This window comes from Camelus bactrianus, chromosome 27 (genome assembly GCF_048773025.1).
Source record: "Camelus bactrianus isolate YW-2024 breed Bactrian camel chromosome 27, ASM4877302v1, whole genome shotgun sequence".
Lineage (NCBI taxonomy): Eukaryota > Metazoa > Chordata > Mammalia > Artiodactyla > Camelidae > Camelus > Camelus bactrianus.
Window position 1 is genome coordinate 11,728,349 of NC_133565.1, and position 19,628 is coordinate 11,747,976.

Consider the following 19,628-nt stretch of genomic DNA (forward strand, 5'->3'; position numbering starts at 1 on the left):
TTTGAATGGCACTCTGGTCAGTTTAAATTCTGTGGAGAATATGGACTTTTGTTTAAGGTAGTCCTCCTGGGTTTGGGCTGTGTGCTCTGAGCAGCCTCGGGGGGTTGGTTTCAACATCAGTTTGGTTTAGCCTTTGCCAAACTGTTAGAATCTGTCTTACATTTTTGCCAAGCTCTCTCTCCTCACAGTTTTTCCAGTACTTTCTGATTCTCTGGAGCTCCCTCTGGCCAGAAAGCTGGGGTTTGATCTGCTTTGTATTCTGCACCAACACCGACATCCAGGGCCAAGTACTGGTAGGACAGGAGGGAAGGACCACCTCCCTCAGTGTCCTGGGCGGCAGATGGCCCTCCTACCACTGATTCTGCTGCCCGCCTCCAGAGCAAATTGCCTGAGACTGGGTTCGAGAGGCGAGAGAGGCAAATAAATACAAACGGGGTTTCCTCCATCTTCTCCGAGCGTTGGAAGTTCTCGTCTCTTCTCCTCGAGACAGAAGCAGAGGGCTTCTCCTGAAGCTGGACCTCTCTCTGTCCCACCTCGGCACCCACTCCCAGCTCCCGTGACGCGTGGGTCCAGACGAGGTGAAGGTGGAAAGCTCACCATTTAGGGTGCTTTCAGTGCTGGTCTTCCTCCCTAGGGTGACAGCTGCTGCTTACTCTGAGTCCTCAAAGAGCTGCTGTGTGACCCTGTCCAGGTGCCGCAGCTGCATTCCCCAGGGGGCGGCAGGGTGTGCTTGCTCCAAGACCTCTTGCAATGACCCGGAGATTCAAGGTCTTCCTGTGATGAGGCCCCATGTTCTCTTCAAGGCCTTCCCTGTCACTGCCACTCCCAGCCCCCCCGGAAGCAAATCGCTCCCTCTCTGCCCAGCGACACTTTGCACATCCTGGTCCATGACTTGCTGCGGTCACGAGTGAGCGTGCGTGTGTGTCCAGCTGCCTGTCTGTCGCCCAAGGCCAATAACTGCATCTTTTCATCTTCTTTGCTGTAATCTCACTCACTTTTCTAAACATGAAAGGTCTTCAGTAAACACTCGTTGGTGGGTGGATGGTAGAGCTCAGTGGTAGGATGCATGCTTAGCATGCGTGAGGTCCTAGGTTCAATCCCCAGTACCTCCATTAAAAAAAAGAAAGAAGAAACAAAGTAAGTGCTTGTTGGGCACGACTGGATTTCCATGGTGCATCACAGGAAGCTGGTCACTCGCTGTCCGTCTGTGGAAGACCAGGAACCACTTGTGTTCCCTGGAGTGTGTTTGTTCCTGGAAATATATGTCCCTCCTGTGCCTCTGTCCCAGACCCTGCAGGGTCCCCAGTAAGTTTGTTTCCTTTTTCTTTCTAGAACCAGATACAGTTTTGGACGGGCACTGCCAATTAAAAGCCTCAGTCATTATGCTTTTTTTTTTAAACTCCATTTTCCTGGTCACCTGGAGAATGTAGGTAGACACTGATGACACTTCTTTTTTTTTTTTTAATTATCCCCGTCATTAAGGATCCTCAAATCCTTATAATTGATTTAATTTAATTTATTTTGGGGGGGTTAATTAGGTTTATTTATTTATTTTTAGAGGAGGGACTGGGGACTGAACACAGGACCCTGTGCGTGCTAAGCATGTGCTCTGCCACTTGAGCTATTTCCTCCCTCTTTGATGACACTTCCTCAGGGACTAATTGAGGCTTTTGTTGGTACCTCACCAGCAAATAGGAAGGGCTGAGTAAGGGTCTCAGAAGCCCATGGGGCATGGCCCGGGAAGCTCCTGCCGTCGAACCAGCCAGAAGGTGATCTTGCCTACCCTCTACACAGTATAATGGAATATAGCGGAACCTTACAGTAACCCTAAACCAGCTCAAACTCTTTTGTGTTGGAAGTCATCTCTTTCACGCACTTCCCAGTTTCAGGAGGGAGGCCTCCTGGGCAGAGCCTGCAGCCTGGGTCCCTGGAGATTCTCAGACGTGTCATAGGCGGGTGACCTGGTCAGGGACGCAGCCGAGTGAACCACATCGTCCTCTCCTGTCCATTTCAGGAGGTGTGCGCGGCCCTGCTGGACCAGTGCCTCCACTACGTGCAGTCCAGGAGCCCCCACAGTGCCCCTGAGAAGACTGCTGGCAGCCTGAGTGTGGGCTTCTCCCCTGTCTACCCGCCCTCCACGGTCACCACCGCCGGCCCCAGCCTGAGCCTCGTGATCGACGGCAGAAGTCTGGCCTACGCCTTGGAGAAAAACCTGGAGGACAAATTCCTCTTCCTCGCTAAGCAGTGCCGGTCTGTCCTCTGCTGCCGCTCGACCCCCCTGCAGAAGAGCATGGTGGTCAAGCTGGTCAGAAGCAAGCTCAAGGCCATGACTCTGGCCATAGGCAAGTATCTAGGCCGTCCGGGCGGGGCCCTGTGTGAATGAGCAGCCCCCACCTCGTGCAGCTGCTTCCTCTCGGAGCATCCTGAATTTCCTGCCCCTTCTGTGCTGTGCCACAGGATGGGAAAACGAACGCTCTTTTGCTCTATTTTCTATTTATAAAAATCACAGCCAGTGCAGTGAAACAGGCAGTCTGTTCCAAATGTAAAGCTTCGATGTGAAAGCCACAAAAGATACTAGCAACAGAGATAGCTACGTATTGGGAAGTCAGTAGTGCAATGGCGGTTTACTGTTTCCCGAGAGACGGGAGACGGGAGACTAGAGAGCAGCCGGTCCCAGGCAGGCACGGCCACAGCAGAGCCCTGCACGCTAAGCACTCTCCCAGGCCAGCTTAGAACGGAGGCCCGCTGCAGGTGCTTCTGACCGCCCTGAGCCACCTGGAGTCCGAGGCTGCTGATGCCCCGGGGCCCAGAGACTTGAGCTCCTGTTGCTTCCTGTCTGCTGAACTTTGATTCTTTTGAAACAAGCATCTAATTTTAAAAAAATCCATCCTAAGGTATGAATAGTTGCTAAATTTTGCATCATTTCTTTAAGGACTATGCATCTAATGATGGTTTTTCCTTGCAGACTGTTGGCCCGGAGAGCCTTCCAGGCATCTCTCCAGTCTCACCTGTCTCCCCTCAAGGCAGCACCCCTACCCACCTCCGTTCACGTCCACTGTCCAGTGAGGTTGAGGGGCTTGGTAGCATCACCTGCTGGTGAGGTGCAGATAGCCTAGGAAAAGGGGTGACTCCCATGATCCCTGGATAGCAAACAGTTTGCTCTCCCTGCATATAGAATGCACACCTGAGTGAGGGCTGGCTCTGAGCTAAAGCATCCTCGCCAATCAGTAACAATTATTACTGTATTTTCTACAAAATACGGTCAATCTGTGACAGCCCTCCTTGCTGGCGTGGGGATTGCCACCCCGTCACACAGGATGCCGCGGCAAGACAGTTGAGCCCAGCATATTGGCTGGGTCTGCACTGGGATGGCCCTAGTGTGGTCGTCATGGAGATGGCCCTGCCTATCCTGAGGGCCGTGGCAACCGCTCAGGAGAGTGAGCGTGTGCTCAGCTCAGCTCAGGATAAGGGGAGACAGGCAGCTCTTCTGGGGTGGCCCCTCCTCGGGGACACTGTCTCAGGACCACTTTCGCCCTCGTGTGCCTGGAGTGGCCTCAGGTCTCCCTGAGCAGGTGTTCAAGGCCGAAGCCAGGGGGTCTGCAGCTTTACTGCTAGCTGCTCCTCCCTGCTCCTGCCCTCAGTGAGAACATGCGGACAGTGCCCCCTGACAGGGCTGGTGTCAGACGGGAGTGACAAGCCACATTTTCACTGCCTGGTCGGCCACTGAATCATGAGTGTGTGGCATTCCTTTAGGAAAATGGAGGTAAAGCCTTGGCTGGTTAAAAAGAAAATTAAAAAACAAAATAGACTCTCCGAAGGGAAAGAGGAAAAGTAATGACTTACAAGAACATGAGCTCATTTCTTTGACCATGAGTTAAAGCACTGATGTGACCGGGTCCTGGGCGTCCAGTGGTTAATGATACAGAGAACATCGTTGCCTCTGTATCTCATTTTGAATGGGACGTTCTGGGAAGAGCTGCAAAGGTTATTGCTTTGCAGAATTTCAATTGGACAAATACTGACTAATCACCCGTGTTGGGTCCAGTGCAATAAAGGACAGAGATACCGCAGGGGACACATCCTGTGGCCACAGCGTGGGTCACTCCAACTCTTTATATCCGCACCTTTGGCATATGTGAAACGTGGGAGGGACTCCGTGATTTGGGACCTTCTGTGACCCTGTTCCAAGAATGGCCACAATCACTGAGCGACAATGACTACGTTTCTGCTTGCCTTTCCCCGAAGGTGGCGAAAGCTCTGGCCTATACCCTGCGTTCCTAAGCGTTTTCTGTAGCAGTTTGACTGAATAAATAGGCAGCCTCCTTTATGACACCCTCAGAGAGCCCAGCGGTGAGCCCAGGGGCCAACAAGCTGGCTGGACATGCATGTGTGGAACGGGCTCTCCAGTCTGCTGGGCAGAGGTTAACCTCCCTCATTCAGTTTAGAAAACCACTCACGTGAGTATGAGTGGGAGTAGCCTTGACGTGACAAACACCGGAGCAGTTCAGGAAACGACGATCAAGGTGGAGGTCACGTCTCTCGCGGTGCTGGACACCACGCGAAGGGCAGCGTAGGGCGTGTGCTAGCTGGAAAGGTACCTGCTAACTGCCTTCTGAGATGCATCCTGGTGGGGCTGGTGGCTCTGAGCCCCCCACCATGCTTGTTCTGACTGCGTCACTCGGCTCCCTTGGGGAAGACTCTGCACCGCCTCTGCTCCCTGCCCCCAGACCCTGCCCAGGACTCTGCTCATGGGGACCCTGGGAGGATGCGTTAAGCCGATTTGATTCTGCGAACCTCCATTCAAACGATTCTTCCTGCCTGTGCTGTTTCTAGGAGACGGAGCCAATGACGTCAGCATGATCCAGGTGGCGGACGTGGGTGTGGGAATCTCGGGCCAGGAGGGCATGCAGGTAACGACCGAGCGGGGCTGTCCCGTGTGAGCTGTGCTGGCCTTCCCCTGGGCTCTGTCCCGCGGAGCGAAAGGGCTGGGCTTCAGTCCAACTGTCGCTCGCCTTCTGCTAAGCCAGCGGCAGGAGGCCAGGTGGCCGGGGAAGCCACATGCCAGGAATATGCCTGCTCGTGTCTCTAAGTATTTCTGTGAAAAGGTGGGGCAGAGCGAGGCAGGGTAAGTCATCGCCTGCCTCTGGCTGTCAGCAGCTCATCCCTGGAAGGCATTTTTCGCTGCTCCTGAGCACTGGGGATACCGTTTGAAAAGCGAACTTTGCCATAGTGCTGGTGCAACCTGGTGTCACTATAAAAATGTGTTACCGAAGGCAAGTTTGTGTTCCAACGCATCGTGAGGCCAAACTAACCACAACGTCAGAGTTTGGAGCAGAGAAAGGTTTATTTTAGGGCCGAGCAAGGAGGACAGGTGGCTTGTGCCCAAGAAAACCCCGAGCTTCCTGAAGGGTTTCAGCAAAGCCTATTTAAAAGCCAGGTAAGGTGGGGGTGGATCACAGGGTACGTGAGCAGTTGTGCACAATCCTCTGACTGGTTGGTGTACAGGTAACAGGCGTCAACACCATCAACCCTCGGGCACCAGGAGGTCTGGGGGCCACATCCTCTCCATCAAGTAATTTCTTCCCTTTGGTGGTAGTTTTTAGTATCTGAAGAACACAGGACGTGTGCATGAGATGACACTGTTATCCGGGTACTTCAGAGAGGAGCTGCAGCAGAGGGCACGGGGAGGGGTCTGTCCCGGGAAGGCGCCACAAGGTCCTGCTCGGTTACAAGTGGAGTGTGGCTGTCTTGGCTCATGTGACAACGCATCTCTGCCTTTTTCATCTGTCATCGTGTTAGTTCTTGACATGCGATCCAGACAGTGAACAAATGAGTCAGTGAAAAATGGACTTCTTTTGTTGTTTTTTTTGGAGGGTAGTGGTAATTAAGTTCATTTATTTAATTTTTAACGGAGGTTCTGGGGATTGAAGCCAGGACCTCGTGCATGCTAAGCACGTGCTCTACCTCTGAGCTGGACCCTCCCCCACCAAAATGGACTTCTTTTGGCCATAGTGTCACAGCAGTTTCCCACGTTTTATTAACATTGAATCCCAGTATTTTTTTTAACCTGGTGGAGACTTCAGGGAACAATCTATCCAGTCATCTTGTAGAAATCAGGATGTTGATCACTGTTTAGTCACTGGTTGATCTGTTCATTGATGCATCCGGTCGGTTGTTACCTACTGAGCCCTCCTGTGCGCCAGGCCTGGCTGGCTCAGGAGTTTTCACCTTGGCCCTGAAATGGCAAGAAGCTGGGAAGCCCTGAGCCAGGAGCACAGCCGTTCCATCTCGGGCCTGTCCTCACCCTCAGCACCTTCATACCCTCCACTTGCCCTCCTCTGACTTGTGTGATGTTACTTGTACGTTTTTTGTTCCTCCACAAAATTAAAAATGGAGTGCAGGCTGGAGTCTCCCTGCCTCCTCACAGCGCCGAGCTCATGGGGGAGCTCAAAAAGCATCTGTTGAATGAATGGGCAAAATAGTTAATTCATTCTGATGTCATCAGCATCGCCTCCTTTGTGCTCGAGTGAAAAGCTACCCAGGGCAGTGCCCGCCAAGCACACATGCAGAGAAATCCACCAAGTGAAGGCACTTTGTGTCCAGACTCTAAGCCTAAGCATGTGAGGGGGAGTGGGGTGAGCCGCCCCTGCTGCTTGTCCTTGAGGCAGGAGTTGGAGGGGACGGCTGAGCTTAGGGCTCGTATTGAGGCGCGGCTTTGGGTGGCCGTGACTTCTGGGTGGGGGTCTTACTGGATGCTTCTGTATTTATTTAAAGCTACACTTCCTCATTGAGGGTGCATTATTATGTAAGTTGGTGATAAAGCTTGGTATCTTTTCTTACTGTTGTAAGTGCGCAGGTTACCTGGGGGATGACAGCCCTGCCTGCATCTTAGTCTGATAAGCAAAGAGATGTGCTGAGGCCTCTGGGAGACGCACTGGGTGGGATGCTGTGGCAGTAGGGGCCTGAGGAATCCCAGCTGAGTCACTGAGGAAGGGTGAGGTCGCTGGGAACTGCCCAGCTCAGCCAAGTTGGGAAAGGTGTCCCAGGCGGGGAGATGGGACCAGGGAGATTCTGTGTGTCTGAGAGGACCTGGCTTCGTGGAGTCATCTGGTCCACCACGTTCCCTGAGTGCCCCACAGGACCAAGCGCTGACCGGGAACCAGGGCAGCAGTGACCACATCTACTATCCTGGCTCTCGTGGAAGGCTCAGAAAAGCCAAAACGGGAAGGCAGATAGTATTTTAAGCTTACACCAGTGGTCATAATGGCAGTGAGTGCTGTGAAAGAGAAACACGGGTGTCTCCATTGAGGGTGTGACCGGAGGCTCTGACCTGGCTGGGAACACTGGGGAGGCCGCTTTGGCAGAGGAGCCCAAGTGTGGAGGTGGGACGCCGTGGCCAAAGGCTGGAGAGGCAGGCGGGGCCTGGAAGGAGGGGTCTGTCTGCAGCTCTCAGGGGTCCAGGCTGCTTCTCCAGTGCGATGTGGACGCCTGCGTCTTGGGCTCTTCTTAACTTCATACTAACCACATCCCTTAGAGTTTTTAGACTGACTCCACTGAGAACAGGGACCCTGTATGACGGTGTCTGTGCCTCCCAGTCTGTGCCTGGCAACTGGAGGGTCTTAATATGTGACTTTTGAGAAAAGGAATAATGGAATGAATGAAAGGATGAAGGATGCACAAAACCCTTGAGATGCCTGTATGTGGATGCGAAAAGGCATAAAGACACTATTGGCTTTCAGATTCTTATGTTTGGGTTCAGAAAGCAGACACCTTGCATTTCCCCAGTACCTCCATTGAAATAAAATAAATAAATAAAACCTAATGATCTCCTCCCACCCCAAATTTTTTTTGAAACATTTAAATAAAAAATAAATTCAAAGCTGCAGAGAGCATTTAAGGGTCATGGACATCTCTTAGGACTAAGGCTGTGAAATGGGAATAAAATAATTTTAAATGGAGCACAGCCGTCCTAAGTGAAGACTTTCCTCTCCGTCACTGAACTCTGGCCAGGCTCTGCTAAGCCTGCTTCTCGGCTAAGCCTGGCAACTTGGGCCTGTAAAGCTTTGCAGATACTACACTGCTATATATAAAACAGAGAAACAACAAGTTTCTTCTGCACAGCACAAGGAGCTACATTCAATATCTTAGCAACCTATAATGATAATAATAAAAGTAACACGACATTGTAAACTGACTCTACTTCAATAAAATATAAATATATATATTATATTAAAATTTTTTCTTTTAATAAAATAAAGCTATCCGGAGGCTTCGGACGTTCCTGTCCTGCATCCTGATGTTACGCTGCTTCACGGGCAGGACAACCTCAAGGCTGATCTTTTTTCCAGGTGTTATTTAAGTATAAGCAAGTCAGGTCAGTTTTAAAAGCAGACTTACGTTTTGGGGCGGACTAAGCTCCAAAGATGAGTAGACATGTATTCTATTCAGTGACATTTTCTCCGATTTTTCTTTTCCCCCAAATAAAGAAACTCATTATGTGATGTGTTTTGAGTTATTTTGGGCACAAAAGTGTCACGTTGATAGCGTTTGTCTGGCCCAATTAGTTTAAGTGTGTCGAGCAGGATGCTCGGTGAAGTACGGGGATGTGTCCGCCCCTGGTGTCTTTCCTGTTGGTAGAGGAAGCCTGCCACCCGCCTCCTTCCTGTCCATGTCCAGGGCCCTGCCGTGCCATCCTGGGACAGGCTACCTGGAGGCCAGAGGAGCCACGGGCCTGGCCTTGCTCATCACCTGTAGCTCGTGGGAAGAACGACCCAGGACCGACTCCCAGGACAGCTGTCCGTCTATCTGAGGCCTACATAAAGGGTGGCTTTGGTTCACCTTTGGGTCGAGATTCTGTAACATGATTTAGATGAACAAATAAAGCATCGGAGGATGGGAAAAGCAGGGAAACTTCACACATCTCTGTATTTTTGTTAGCTTGTTTAAAAAAAAATAACAAGGAAAAGAAAACGTAAAAACTTTAAAAATCCATCAGTTACATATATTTGAAACCTTCAGTGAGCCCTGGAGAGTGACATCCTGGAACCTGAGTGTGGTTGAGATTGGACTTTTGTAAGGGAGACCATGGTACAGCCAGCCTTGGCCAGGCACGTGTGTTCAGACTGAACTTCTCCGTCCACCTGGCGCCTTGGCTTGGTGGAGGGGAGAGGACAGACCTTAGGCGGAGTGAGGTTGGCACCATAACAGGAACTCTCTCCTTTTCAAGGCAGTGATGGCCAGCGACTTTGCAGTGCCCAGATTCCGGTACCTGGAGAGACTCCTGATCGTTCACGGACACTGGTGCTATTCCCGACTTGCCAACATGGTGCTGTATTTCTTCTACAAAAACACAGTAAGTATTTGATGCCACGATCAAGAATTTTTGATATGAAAGGCCTGAGGTTCACAGGACCATCACCTGACCTTGGCCGGTGGGCCATCCCACAGCCTCCCATTGGCTCCACCTTCCTTGGCCTTGGTGGATTTCCCCCAGGCCTGGCCTGGCCTTGCACCCTGCAGGCTCAGAAGTCTTAACTCATCTGCACCTCTGAGGGAGAAGGTCTTGGAAACAGGCAGACCCAAGGGGAACATCCACTTAGGGCTTTACAATAGGAAGTAGAACGACCATGTGGTCCAGGGGTCTGCACGAGGTCATCAGCCAGAGATGCTCATACTCTGTTGATAAGTTTTCAGGAATTTTGCAGTCGCCGTTGGTTTTTGCATGCATGTTTCACCGCGTTCAGTCCCCATCCATCTGATTCCAGCTCCCAAGCACGTGACCGCTCTGTCACTGTGTGTCAGGGATGGGCTCTCATCGGTGGTCTGTCTAGAGCAGGCAGGGAATCGTGGTAAGCAGGGGCGTGATTGGCAGTTCTGGGTCAGAATGAGAGGACTTAGGCTGTGATCCTGACACCGAGTGGTCTGTTGAGATACACTCACCCTGGGCCAGCAGGAAGGGGCTGCTAGCAGGCCTGCCCCCGCCTCTCCTGGGCTGGGCGGGGCAGACGCCCCCTCTGCCAGATCAGTCCGGAGTTGACCTTCAGTTAGGGCATACCCAGGCCTGGCCAGCTGAGGTCGGTTCTGCCTCTCCAGGGACTCTGATCCAGGCCCTGGGTCCATTTCCTGTTGCCACTAACATTTAATTCTTCGCCCCTTCGTTACTGTGTCCTTGGCAGACAGCCGTCTTTTTTCGTAGCCTTCCGGGATGGACAACTTGGCCATCACAGAACCCTGGCCTGCCTGTGAGTGAGGTATAGACATTCTGCTGAGAAGTTGCCGGATTGCTCCTTGTCACTCTTGCCTCTCAGAGCTTGCAATTGAATATGCAGACAAGGAGACAAGAAATAAACTCACTCTTGGGCTAACTGACCTTCCAGAGTAGTCCCGTAAATCTAGCCCGTTGGACGCACAGCTCCAAAGTCAAGATCGTCCTGTACCCTCCTGAAACAAAAAACAGTAAAAGCCTTATTTATTTGTTTTTTTTCAAATTCCATTCTAGAATCTCCGTGTTCGCTCTGAACCACCATCAGCGCAGCTCTGTTTCATATTCTTAATTGTTCTGAAGGCTGAGACCTCCCTTTCTTTTCCCGTCCGCTCCCGCCCCCTCACTCTCACTCATTGTTTGAAATATCTTCTAGCAAATTAACACAGATACTCTGGACAATCAGGGCACGTCTAATTTTGTAGGTTGAGTCCTGGGAATTAACAGGTTTGGTTCCGCCTGGGACTGGACCCATGCATGGCTGTGCATCACTCCCCCTATCCTTGTCAGTCCAGTCCCCTTTCTCCTGACTGCCTGGCTCTGCCTGCCCAGCACTGAGGCCCCGGGCACACGGCTGCAGACCTAGAGGGTACCAGCTCCCGGAGGGTGGGTGCTTTGAGTCAAGGTGAGTGGCACGGGCAGAGCAGCCTCCCAGCCCTGCCTCTGACGTTCATTAGCAGTGCCATCTGGAGCAAGTTATTTGCCTTTTTATGGACTTTGTCTTCTTTATCTGAAACCAGCTCTCCGTAATTCCTAATGAAAATGTCTCAGACTGAGGGGAAGGCATTAAACATTTCAGTTGCAAATGGGGCCCAGAATGGCCACCTGGAGTGGGCACAGCCTCCTGCCTGCCACTGTGAATTTGTCCCCAGGGAGGGGACAGGGACATTCAGGTGAAGAGGGTGCCTGCTTTTTGTTCTATATAAGTTGCACAGCCTCTGTTAACAAGCACTTAATCTACTTGAGAAGTTCCAGGATAATCACTCTGCCTCCCAAAGTGAGAAATTCGTTAGCTTTAGGAGTGAGTTGGCCTTCCTTTCCAGTAAGGAGCAGAGAAGAAAAGTTTCCATAGCAACAGTGGTTTGGGGAGAAAGTTTTTTTGGTACTACAGGGGGAAAAAAATCTCAATTATCCAAGTGGTTTTCCTCTTTGTCTGACTTCACTTGCTCACTGATGACTCATTAGGCTGCGCCCATGGAGGTGGGCAAGAGAAAACCAGGCGTGGGAGTGAGAAAGGGAAGAAAGTCAATGAAAAACCCAAGTTTGTCGCTTTTCAGGGTGGGAAGGGGAAGTCGCAGTAAGTCACAGATTGAAACAGGTCCTAGAAGATCTGTGTCTCTTTTGGAGGTGATGTCCATGTAGATTGTCATTTTTTTCTGATCTTGGGAACAAGCCACGTTCAGGTCAAGAAACCAGAGCTCAGGGAGGTTAAGTGACTGTGTCCAGGTTGGAAGTGTGGATGGTGGCAGCTCCATGAGCCACACCCAGGCCACTGTCAGCTGCACCCAGCAGAGAACGTTCTCCCTCCGTGGCTCCTCCGGGCCAAGATCATCGGGTGATTGCACACACTGGGTTTATTACTCATGCGGTGACCGTAGTCCAGTCATCTGACATCGTGGCCCTCAGTTTCCTTTCCTCTAAATGAGGTCATAAGCACGCTGGCCCTGCTTGGGCCTCAAACAAAGAAAATAGCCCTCCTGCCAACAGAAACAACCACAAACCAAGGATGAGCATCTACAGTGTGCAGGGGACTCCTGTGGGTTCTTGAAGGTGCATCAGTCATCAGTCCTCATGACAGCCCCACACCTAAGTGCCACGTGTGTGCCCATTTAGTGGACAGGAACACTGAGGCAAGAGGGGCTAAATGGTCTGAGCCAGGTTGCACTGCTAATAAATGTCGGAATGCTTTGTAGTTGCCCCCCATGCCCATCATAGAAATACAGTCATGGGGGAGGGTGTAGCTCAGTGGTAGAGCACATGCTTAGCATGCATGAGATCATGGGTTCAATCCCCAATACGTCCATTAGAAAAAAGGAAAAAGCATTCAGGCCATGGACGTCCAGTGATCAACTAACAGTGGGAAGAGGTCTCCCCAGCTCCTCCTACTAAGCATGGGAGGAAGCCCTTCCACCTCCCTGAACCTTTCCTGTTTGGGATAGCTGTAGGGACCAGTGATAATGCCTGTAGCTCCCTGCGCAGAGTGCTGGGCGGGTACCAGGGCTCAGTCAAGGCGGCGGGGTTGGTGTCTTCACCGCCTTTACCACCATGCTTATGTGAGTCCTTGCCTCCATGAAAGTCAGTAATTGCACACTGTTCCCCATCAAAAAGAGGGGCAAGATCCAGGGTGTAACCTGGGTAGGTTTGGTTTGGTGTCACAGAGAGGGGCACTCGGAAAGAAGCCTGGTGATGGGTGACTTACCCAGCCGGCCTTTTTGGGATATGAGCCACCCTAGACCCTGCCAGACTTGTATTTTGTTTTCTGTTACGATCTGTGGCCCTTTGGACACAAGACCTGGTTCCTCCAAGGGCCATCCGTGGGAACTCCCAGCTAACGTTGTCAGTTCTTCCTGCTTAAGGGATCCAGGTGGGAGCAGGGAGGAGGAGGAAGCGGGGAGTCAGAGGGCTCCAAGGTAAGGGCTGTCTTGGTAGGAAATACCTACCTATAAATTCAGCCTTTACAGTCAGACCCCGCAGACCCCTTGCCTCCCCTGGGTGAGAGTCTGCAGGGCGTCTGAGCATTGCCGGTTCCCACTCTTCCTGACTACAGATGTTCGTGGGCCTCCTGTTCTGGTTCCAGTTTTACTGTGGCTTCTCCGCGTCCGCCATGATCGACCAGTGGTACCTGATCTTCTTTAACCTGCTCTTCTCCTCGCTCCCCCAGCTCGTGACTGGGGTGCTGGACAAGGACGTGCCGGCCGACGTGCTGCTGACCAAGCCACAGCTCTACACGAGTGGCCAGAACAGGGAGGTGAGGACCCCCGCCCCGCCTCCTGTCTCCTGGTCCCCTCACCCTCCACGCCAACCTCCTGCAAAGTGCGGGTCCCCACGCCTCCCTTTGAATGAACACCTTGGGACAAACTGTTAAAATCCTAGTATCTGACCCGTGGGAGGTAAACAGTGAACTCCGTCTACCTGACTGCAGCGCCCTAAGTAGAGTGAGGCCGGTGGTGTAGTGATGGTATCGGGCGCATGCACGTGCCCAAACCCATCGAAATGTGTACATTAAAAATGTGCAGTTTTTGTAGATCAACTTACCTAGATAAAGATTAAAAAAATTAAAAAGCAGAGTGAGGTGAAAACTGTCTTCACACCAGGAGTCTCCAGGAACCCAAGGAAAGCCCATTTGGACTCTAAGTCAATGTCACATGGGGAGGACAGATTTTCCTAGAACACCCCCAAAAGAAATGTGCTTTGCTTTGAATGGGCATTAACGAGGAGACCAACCCACGGGGAAACCCTGGAAAGAACAAATGAATACAAACAGATGATGTAAATGCATGTTTACATCAACACGCCGCGTAGATTGACGGGCTAATTGCCAGCTGTTCCTAGCCAGCCATTAAAGGAAGCCGTCTGAGTGCTTCTCTTGGGCTGATTGGAGTTATTATGTGTGTGCAAAGGAAACAGGGCCCCACGTTCCGCACGACAGTCTCTAATTCAGAGCTGGTGTACTGAAGAGTTGATTTCCCGTCACCTCTGGTGACGACGGGTTCCCACCCAGGCAGGCGGCCTGGGCTGGGGGCTGCTGAAGGTCAGGCAGATGAGGAGGGCCTCTGCTTGCCACCTGCCACCTGTCACCTGGGGGGACCCCTGCCCTCAGCCAGGCCTCACCTGCTGGGCAGCCGCAGGGGGCGTGTCCTGGGGAGTCAGGTGGCCGGCGGGAAAGGCCCAGCCGGCGCTTTCCGAGGGGCTCAGTGGATGCTCCTCCCGTCTGCTCTGCGTGTCCCACGGCCCAGTGCCGGGACCAGCAGCTCAGAGCGCAGTGGGGTTGAGTGCAGACGTGGGCACCCAGACGATGAGGACGTGATGCGTCCATTTCAAGGTCATTGTTGCCCTTGCTAGGCAGCTTTTTGATTTGAACATTAGGAAACAGCCATGATCTAATTTTAAAAGAACTCACTTTTTTTTAATCTTTTTTTTTTTTGCATTCTTTTTTTATTGAAGTATAGTCATTTACAATATTGTGTCAATTTCTGGTGTACAGCATAATGTTTCAGTCATTCATATTCCTTTTCATATTTTTCATTATGGACTACTGCAGATATGAATATAGTTCCCTGTGCTGTACAGTAGGACCTTGTTGTTTATCTATTTCACATACCGTAGTTACTATCTGTAAATCTCGAACTCCCAATTTATCCCTTCCTACCCTCTTTCCCCCGCTGCTCACCATAAGTTTGTGAGTCTGTCTCTGTTTTGTAAGTTCATTTGTATCTTTTTATTTTTTTAATATTCCATGTGTAAACAATATCATATGGTATTTTTCTTTCTTTTAAAAGAACTCACTTTTAAGAAACATGCTAGGGGGTCCACCAGCCAGAGGGGAGGCCAAGCCCTGACAAAGCAGGAGTGGAAGGACTCAGACTGGGGGAGGGGGCGGAATTTCAGGCGCTAGTCCCTCTCTGGGAAACGGCCCCTCACAGGATTTAGAAAGCGTCGTCATCTTTCTGCTGTTGACCTAGCGTTGCGGCAGCGGGTCCTGCGGGTCCAGATGCTCAGGGAGCGACTCCGTTGCCTGCCCTCTGCAGGCCCTCGGTGGTGTTCCTCTCCCCAGCCCCCCGGGGCCTCGCTCTTCAAAAGCCCCGAGTTAGCGCGTTTCACAGGGCGCTTGGCTTGTGCCCCGGCGGCCGGTAGCAGCCTGGAGAGCCGCTGAGGGAGATGGGGGCGTCCCTGCCATTGCTCTGCCTGTTTCTGTGCCCCAGGAATACCGGCCTCGTACGTTCTGGTTGAACATGGCCGACGCCGCCTTCCAGAGCTTGGTGTGCTTCTTCATCCCCTACCTGGTAAGTGGGCCCCTGGCACCACCCTTCCCGGCAGGGGCCTCCACGACCCACAGACCCAGACGCACTGTCTTCCAGGCCTACTACGACTCCGACACGGATGTGTTTACCTGGGGGACCCCCATCACTGCCATCGCACTGTTCACCTTCCTCCTGCACCTGGGCATCGAAACCAAGACCTGGGTAAGGCCTGGGGGCGTGATCCAGAATGGGGCTGGTCTGCGAGCCCCATGCTTCCTTCAGTGCGGATTCCCGGTAGTCTAGCCGGGTTTTGAGCCGACAGGAGCCAGCCTGATGAGATGAGAACAAGAAAAGATCTATAAGCCCGTTGGTGTGGGAGCAGCCCGGTCCCTGGCCCACACTTGCCCTGGGCTCCTGCACACCACCCCCACCAGGCTCCCCCCACCTCTCTTTCCCTCCTGCTTCTGCCTTCCATCTCCCCAAACTGGATTCAGGCCAGTCCGCAGGTTCCCAGGGCTTCACGCCACCACACCAGCCGTCCTGTTTCTACTCCGCCCGCCCGTGGAGGACTGGTGCACTTCTGTTGAAATAAAAGCTCTGTCTCTCTCTTTTACCCCTCAGACCTGGCTCAACTGGACCGCCTGTGGCTTCAGCATCCTTTTATTTTTCACCGTGGCTTTGATTTACAATGCTTCCTGTGCGACCTGTTACCCTCCATCCAACCCCTACTGGACCATGCAGACGCTGATGGGCGACCCCGTGTTTTACTTGACTTGTCTCATCGCACCTGTCGCCGCGCTGCTGCCCAGGTGGGTATTGGGGACAGTGTCCGTCAGGCCCCTCACAAGCTCTGAAAGCATTTTCCTTGCTCCATTCAAGTCTCAGAAGCACAAAGGCACCAGCAGAGCAATAGCTGACTCCTTTCTGTGTGTTTTTTCCAGGTTATTCTGCAAAGCCCTGCAGGGGAGTCTGTTCCCCACCCAACTTCAGCTGGCACGCCAGTTAGCCAAGAGGTCCCCTGAGAAACTCAGTGCTCCCAAAGGGACCTTTGCTCAGGGACATGTTCCAGGAGAACCGAGGACTGAACCATCAGAACAGAGGAGCCTCAGAGCCTCGGGGTCCTTCTCTCAGGACTGCGGCTCGCAGGCATCCTGGCATGCGCAGCAGCCGGCCTGCTCCCCGGAGGCCAGCGGGGAGCCCAGTGTGGTGGACATGGGCATGCCTCTGCGGGAGGACGCCCTGCTGGAAGGGCTGAGCGGCCAGACCCCGGGGGCCTCCTCGCCGGGGCAGGTGGTCCTGGAAGGCTGTCCCAGGTACTCCAGGAGGAAGCCCACCAGCACCAGCAGGGCAGCCCCGCTCTCATCCATCTTCAGCCTCCCCAGCTTCAGCTCCCTCAGCTGGATTTCCTCCCTCTCGCTGGTCAGCGGGCTGGGAAGTGTCCTCCAGTTCTCCCGAAGTGGTTTACAGATGGACAAGCGGGACGGTGAGTTCCTGGCCAGCCGCCCGCAGCCAGACCAGGACCTGCGGGGCTTGAGTGGACAGACCACAGACTGCTTCTAGAAGCACCTTCCAGGGACTGTAGCTGACGGTGGCAGCGGTGGAAACCTCGAAATGCTCTTTTTTTATAACAGAAATGTTAATATTATTTATGTTTTATTATTTGCACAAAAAGAGTTCTAGCAAGATGTATTTTATATATTTCCAAGGCGAACACAGGAAATGAAAGGTACCCAGAAAGAAAGTTTATTTTTTAAAATTTCTAAGTAGAGTATATTGAAAAGAAAAAGAAGAGCTTTAACATATATAAAAATTTATAGAAGAGTGACACTTGAAAAGATGTGTTGAAGTTTATTTTTTCATCTCATTTTATAAGAAAATGCAGCAGATTGGTTTTCTTCAACGTGTGTAAATGTGTGTGAGCACAGTGAACCCCGGACGGGTGTGGACGGGAGTGAGAGGAGGTGACACGCGAGCACAGGGCCCCAGCAGAGATCCACCACCCTCTCTCTCTCCATCCCACCACCGGGAGGGTGGGGGCTCTGCTTCTCCAGGAAGGAAAAACTGAGAACTCCGGGAAAACACGCACACACACACACACATGCGTGCCATGTTCATTCCAACATCCATTTCTACGCAGGCATTTGGTAAAGATCGCCTGGAGGTATGATGGTCCCTGTCTCGGGTCTTGCCTGTCAAACTCATAACGAGCAATAAACAACCTTCACTTTGCAAAGAGAGCGTGTCCGGTTGGCACTGTTGTGTGATGTTGTTAATACGTGACCTAGGAGGATATGGTCTGAGTGCTGCAGGGCACCTTTTCATGGCAGGTCCTTGTAGACGCCGGGAAGGAAGCAGCTGGGTGGCATGCACACCATGACACTGTGACAGTGACGTGGGCTACACCACAGCTCCCTGTACCAGGCGTCAGCACCCACCAGACCCTTGCTGCCAAAAGCCTGGTCTTCTCAGGTGTGTATCTTTAAGCATTGTCTTGGGAGTCATTATTTCTGTCTCTCTGAACAGAGAAAAAGAGAAAGAAAAGATTATTTTAAGAAGTCCAAGGCAGTTACATGGCATTTCCCCTTCAGAACCCTCTCTTGGACTTGGCCAATCCTTGTGAGTTGCCCGCTCGCTCCGCCTAGGGACATGACATGAGGATGTGCTCCTGCTTAGGGCTCCCGTCCCGGAGCAGGAGCCAAGGTCGAAGCAGTTTCTGAGCACAGCACACAGGAGGAGTGGCTGGTCACCCGTGCCTGTGACTCCTGAGGTCAGGTGGAAAGGGAAGGCAGGCCTCGTGTCTGCCACACCAGAGAGAGAGGGACTCCGGGGCAGCCGAACACGCTGCTCAGACCTGGGCTTGCCCCCTCCCTCCCTGCGCCCGGCCTTCCGGGGTCAGCGTGATCCCAGGGCTGGCTCCGTTCTTGGTGATGGCGTGGCTGGAACGGTCCCAGGAGATGTGCTCACATCACATGCAGAGGGGAGATGGGGCGCCCCTCTCCACGTCCCAGGAAGGGTCCCCACATGGGTTGCCAGAAAGCCTTGAACCAGTCACTGGAAAAGAGCGGGGAATGTCCTGATGGGCTCTAGGCTGGAGCTGGGAGAGAGGTTAGCTCCCCTCCAAGCACCTGGGCTGCATAAGTGGATCCTCAGAGGAGCGTCTGGGTCCTTTTAGAGGAGCAAGAGAGAGGAGGGAGTGGGAGGCTCCTGCAGCCAGCAGTGCCCAGGACAGAAGGGGATGCCACCCCACCCGCCCCTCCCCCACACCTCAGGCGCCCTCCTCCGTTCTTGGAGCAACGCGTATAAAGAGCCTTTCCCTGGGAAGGGGCACAACTCTACTGTTTCCCAAATTAAATTAATGGTTGTTAGCACAAAGTATGGGAACTAGATGCCTATTTACCTGAGTACCTGAGAGTTCAAGGTGCCCCAGCTTCCCGATTTTCCTGCACTCACAATACACCTACTTTCAAAGGCATCTTTCCTCCCTAGACACTTCTCTTAGAGATGGAATGATGCAGGAAGTGGCTTTGTGAGGGTGGGTACCGAGGCCATTTCAGAGGCATAAGCGTGGTAAAGGGCATATGCAGTCAGCTGCCCTCTGGGATGAAGACTGTCCATAGGTGCTTATCAGAATACATTGCAAGCCCCTAAGTTCGACCTCAAAAGAAGACCATACTGCAGAGATGGACTGCATGATATTCTCAAAAGAGCCCTGGGACATGCATGTCCTGTCGCCCAGTACTAATGGCACGTCTAAAATAGGTAAGAAGGCTGCCTCTGCCCTTGGTGACAAAACGGCTACATGCAACATTATACAAAACCAATTTTAAGTTCTTGGAGGTCAGATCGTGTGTTCTCTTCACCTTATACCCCTGGCACCAGCACAGAAATTAGCTCTTAGAATACATTCAGTAAATGTTTGACGACTCCGAGAGTAAATGTTAATACTGAAACACTCAAGGCGTTCCTGTTAGAATCGGAGCTAAAGGAAAGTTGCTTGTTCTAAGCCAGTGTTACTTAATATTTTCTGGAATTTCTGGCTAATGCAATTGTTGCAGGAAAATGGGGCTTCAGAGGATGGCTGTGTCCCAGGTCTCATGTGAGTCCCTGGGACACGCCCCATCAAACGAGGGTCCTTGGCTTCGAACAGGAAAGAATTCAAGAGCGAGCTGTAGTTGACTGAAGGTAGATTTATTCAGGGAGGTACAGACTCCATAGACAGAGTGCAGGCCATCTCAGATGGTGAGAGGCCCCAGGATATGAGGCGGTTAATTTTTATGGGCCGAGTAACTTCATATGCTGACAAGCGGGAGGGTTATTCTAACTACCTTGGGGAAGGGGCTGGGATTCCCAGGACCTGGGCCACTGTCCACTTTCTGGTCTTTAACAGTCCTAAATGTTGTGCACCT

At 52.2% G+C, this 19,628-nt stretch overlaps 1 protein-coding gene across 3 annotated transcripts in view; it reads left to right on the forward strand.

Moving 5' to 3' along the window:
- ATP10A (ATPase phospholipid transporting 10A (putative)) overlaps positions 1-17,459 on the forward strand; it is a 158,470-nt gene extending 141,011 nt beyond the window's left edge. For 2 of the 3 annotated variants that reach the window (XM_074354280.1, XM_074354281.1), the window contains exons 14-21: positions 2,015-2,342; positions 4,834-4,910; positions 9,227-9,352; positions 13,029-13,229; positions 15,184-15,264; positions 15,340-15,444; positions 15,844-16,031; positions 16,164-17,459. In XM_074354280.1, coding sequence (XP_074210381.1) covers positions 2,015-2,342; positions 4,834-4,910; positions 9,227-9,352; positions 13,029-13,229; positions 15,184-15,264; positions 15,340-15,444; positions 15,844-16,031; positions 16,164-16,782 — 1,725 coding nt within the window. In that variant the 3' untranslated portion in view covers positions 16,783-17,459. The remainder of the gene's footprint in view (positions 1-2,014; positions 2,343-4,833; positions 4,911-9,226; positions 9,353-13,028; positions 13,230-15,183; positions 15,265-15,339; positions 15,445-15,843; positions 16,032-16,163) is intronic. The other variant, XM_074354282.1, reaches the window with a different exon arrangement.
- Positions 17,460-19,628: the final 2,169 nt, after the last annotated feature.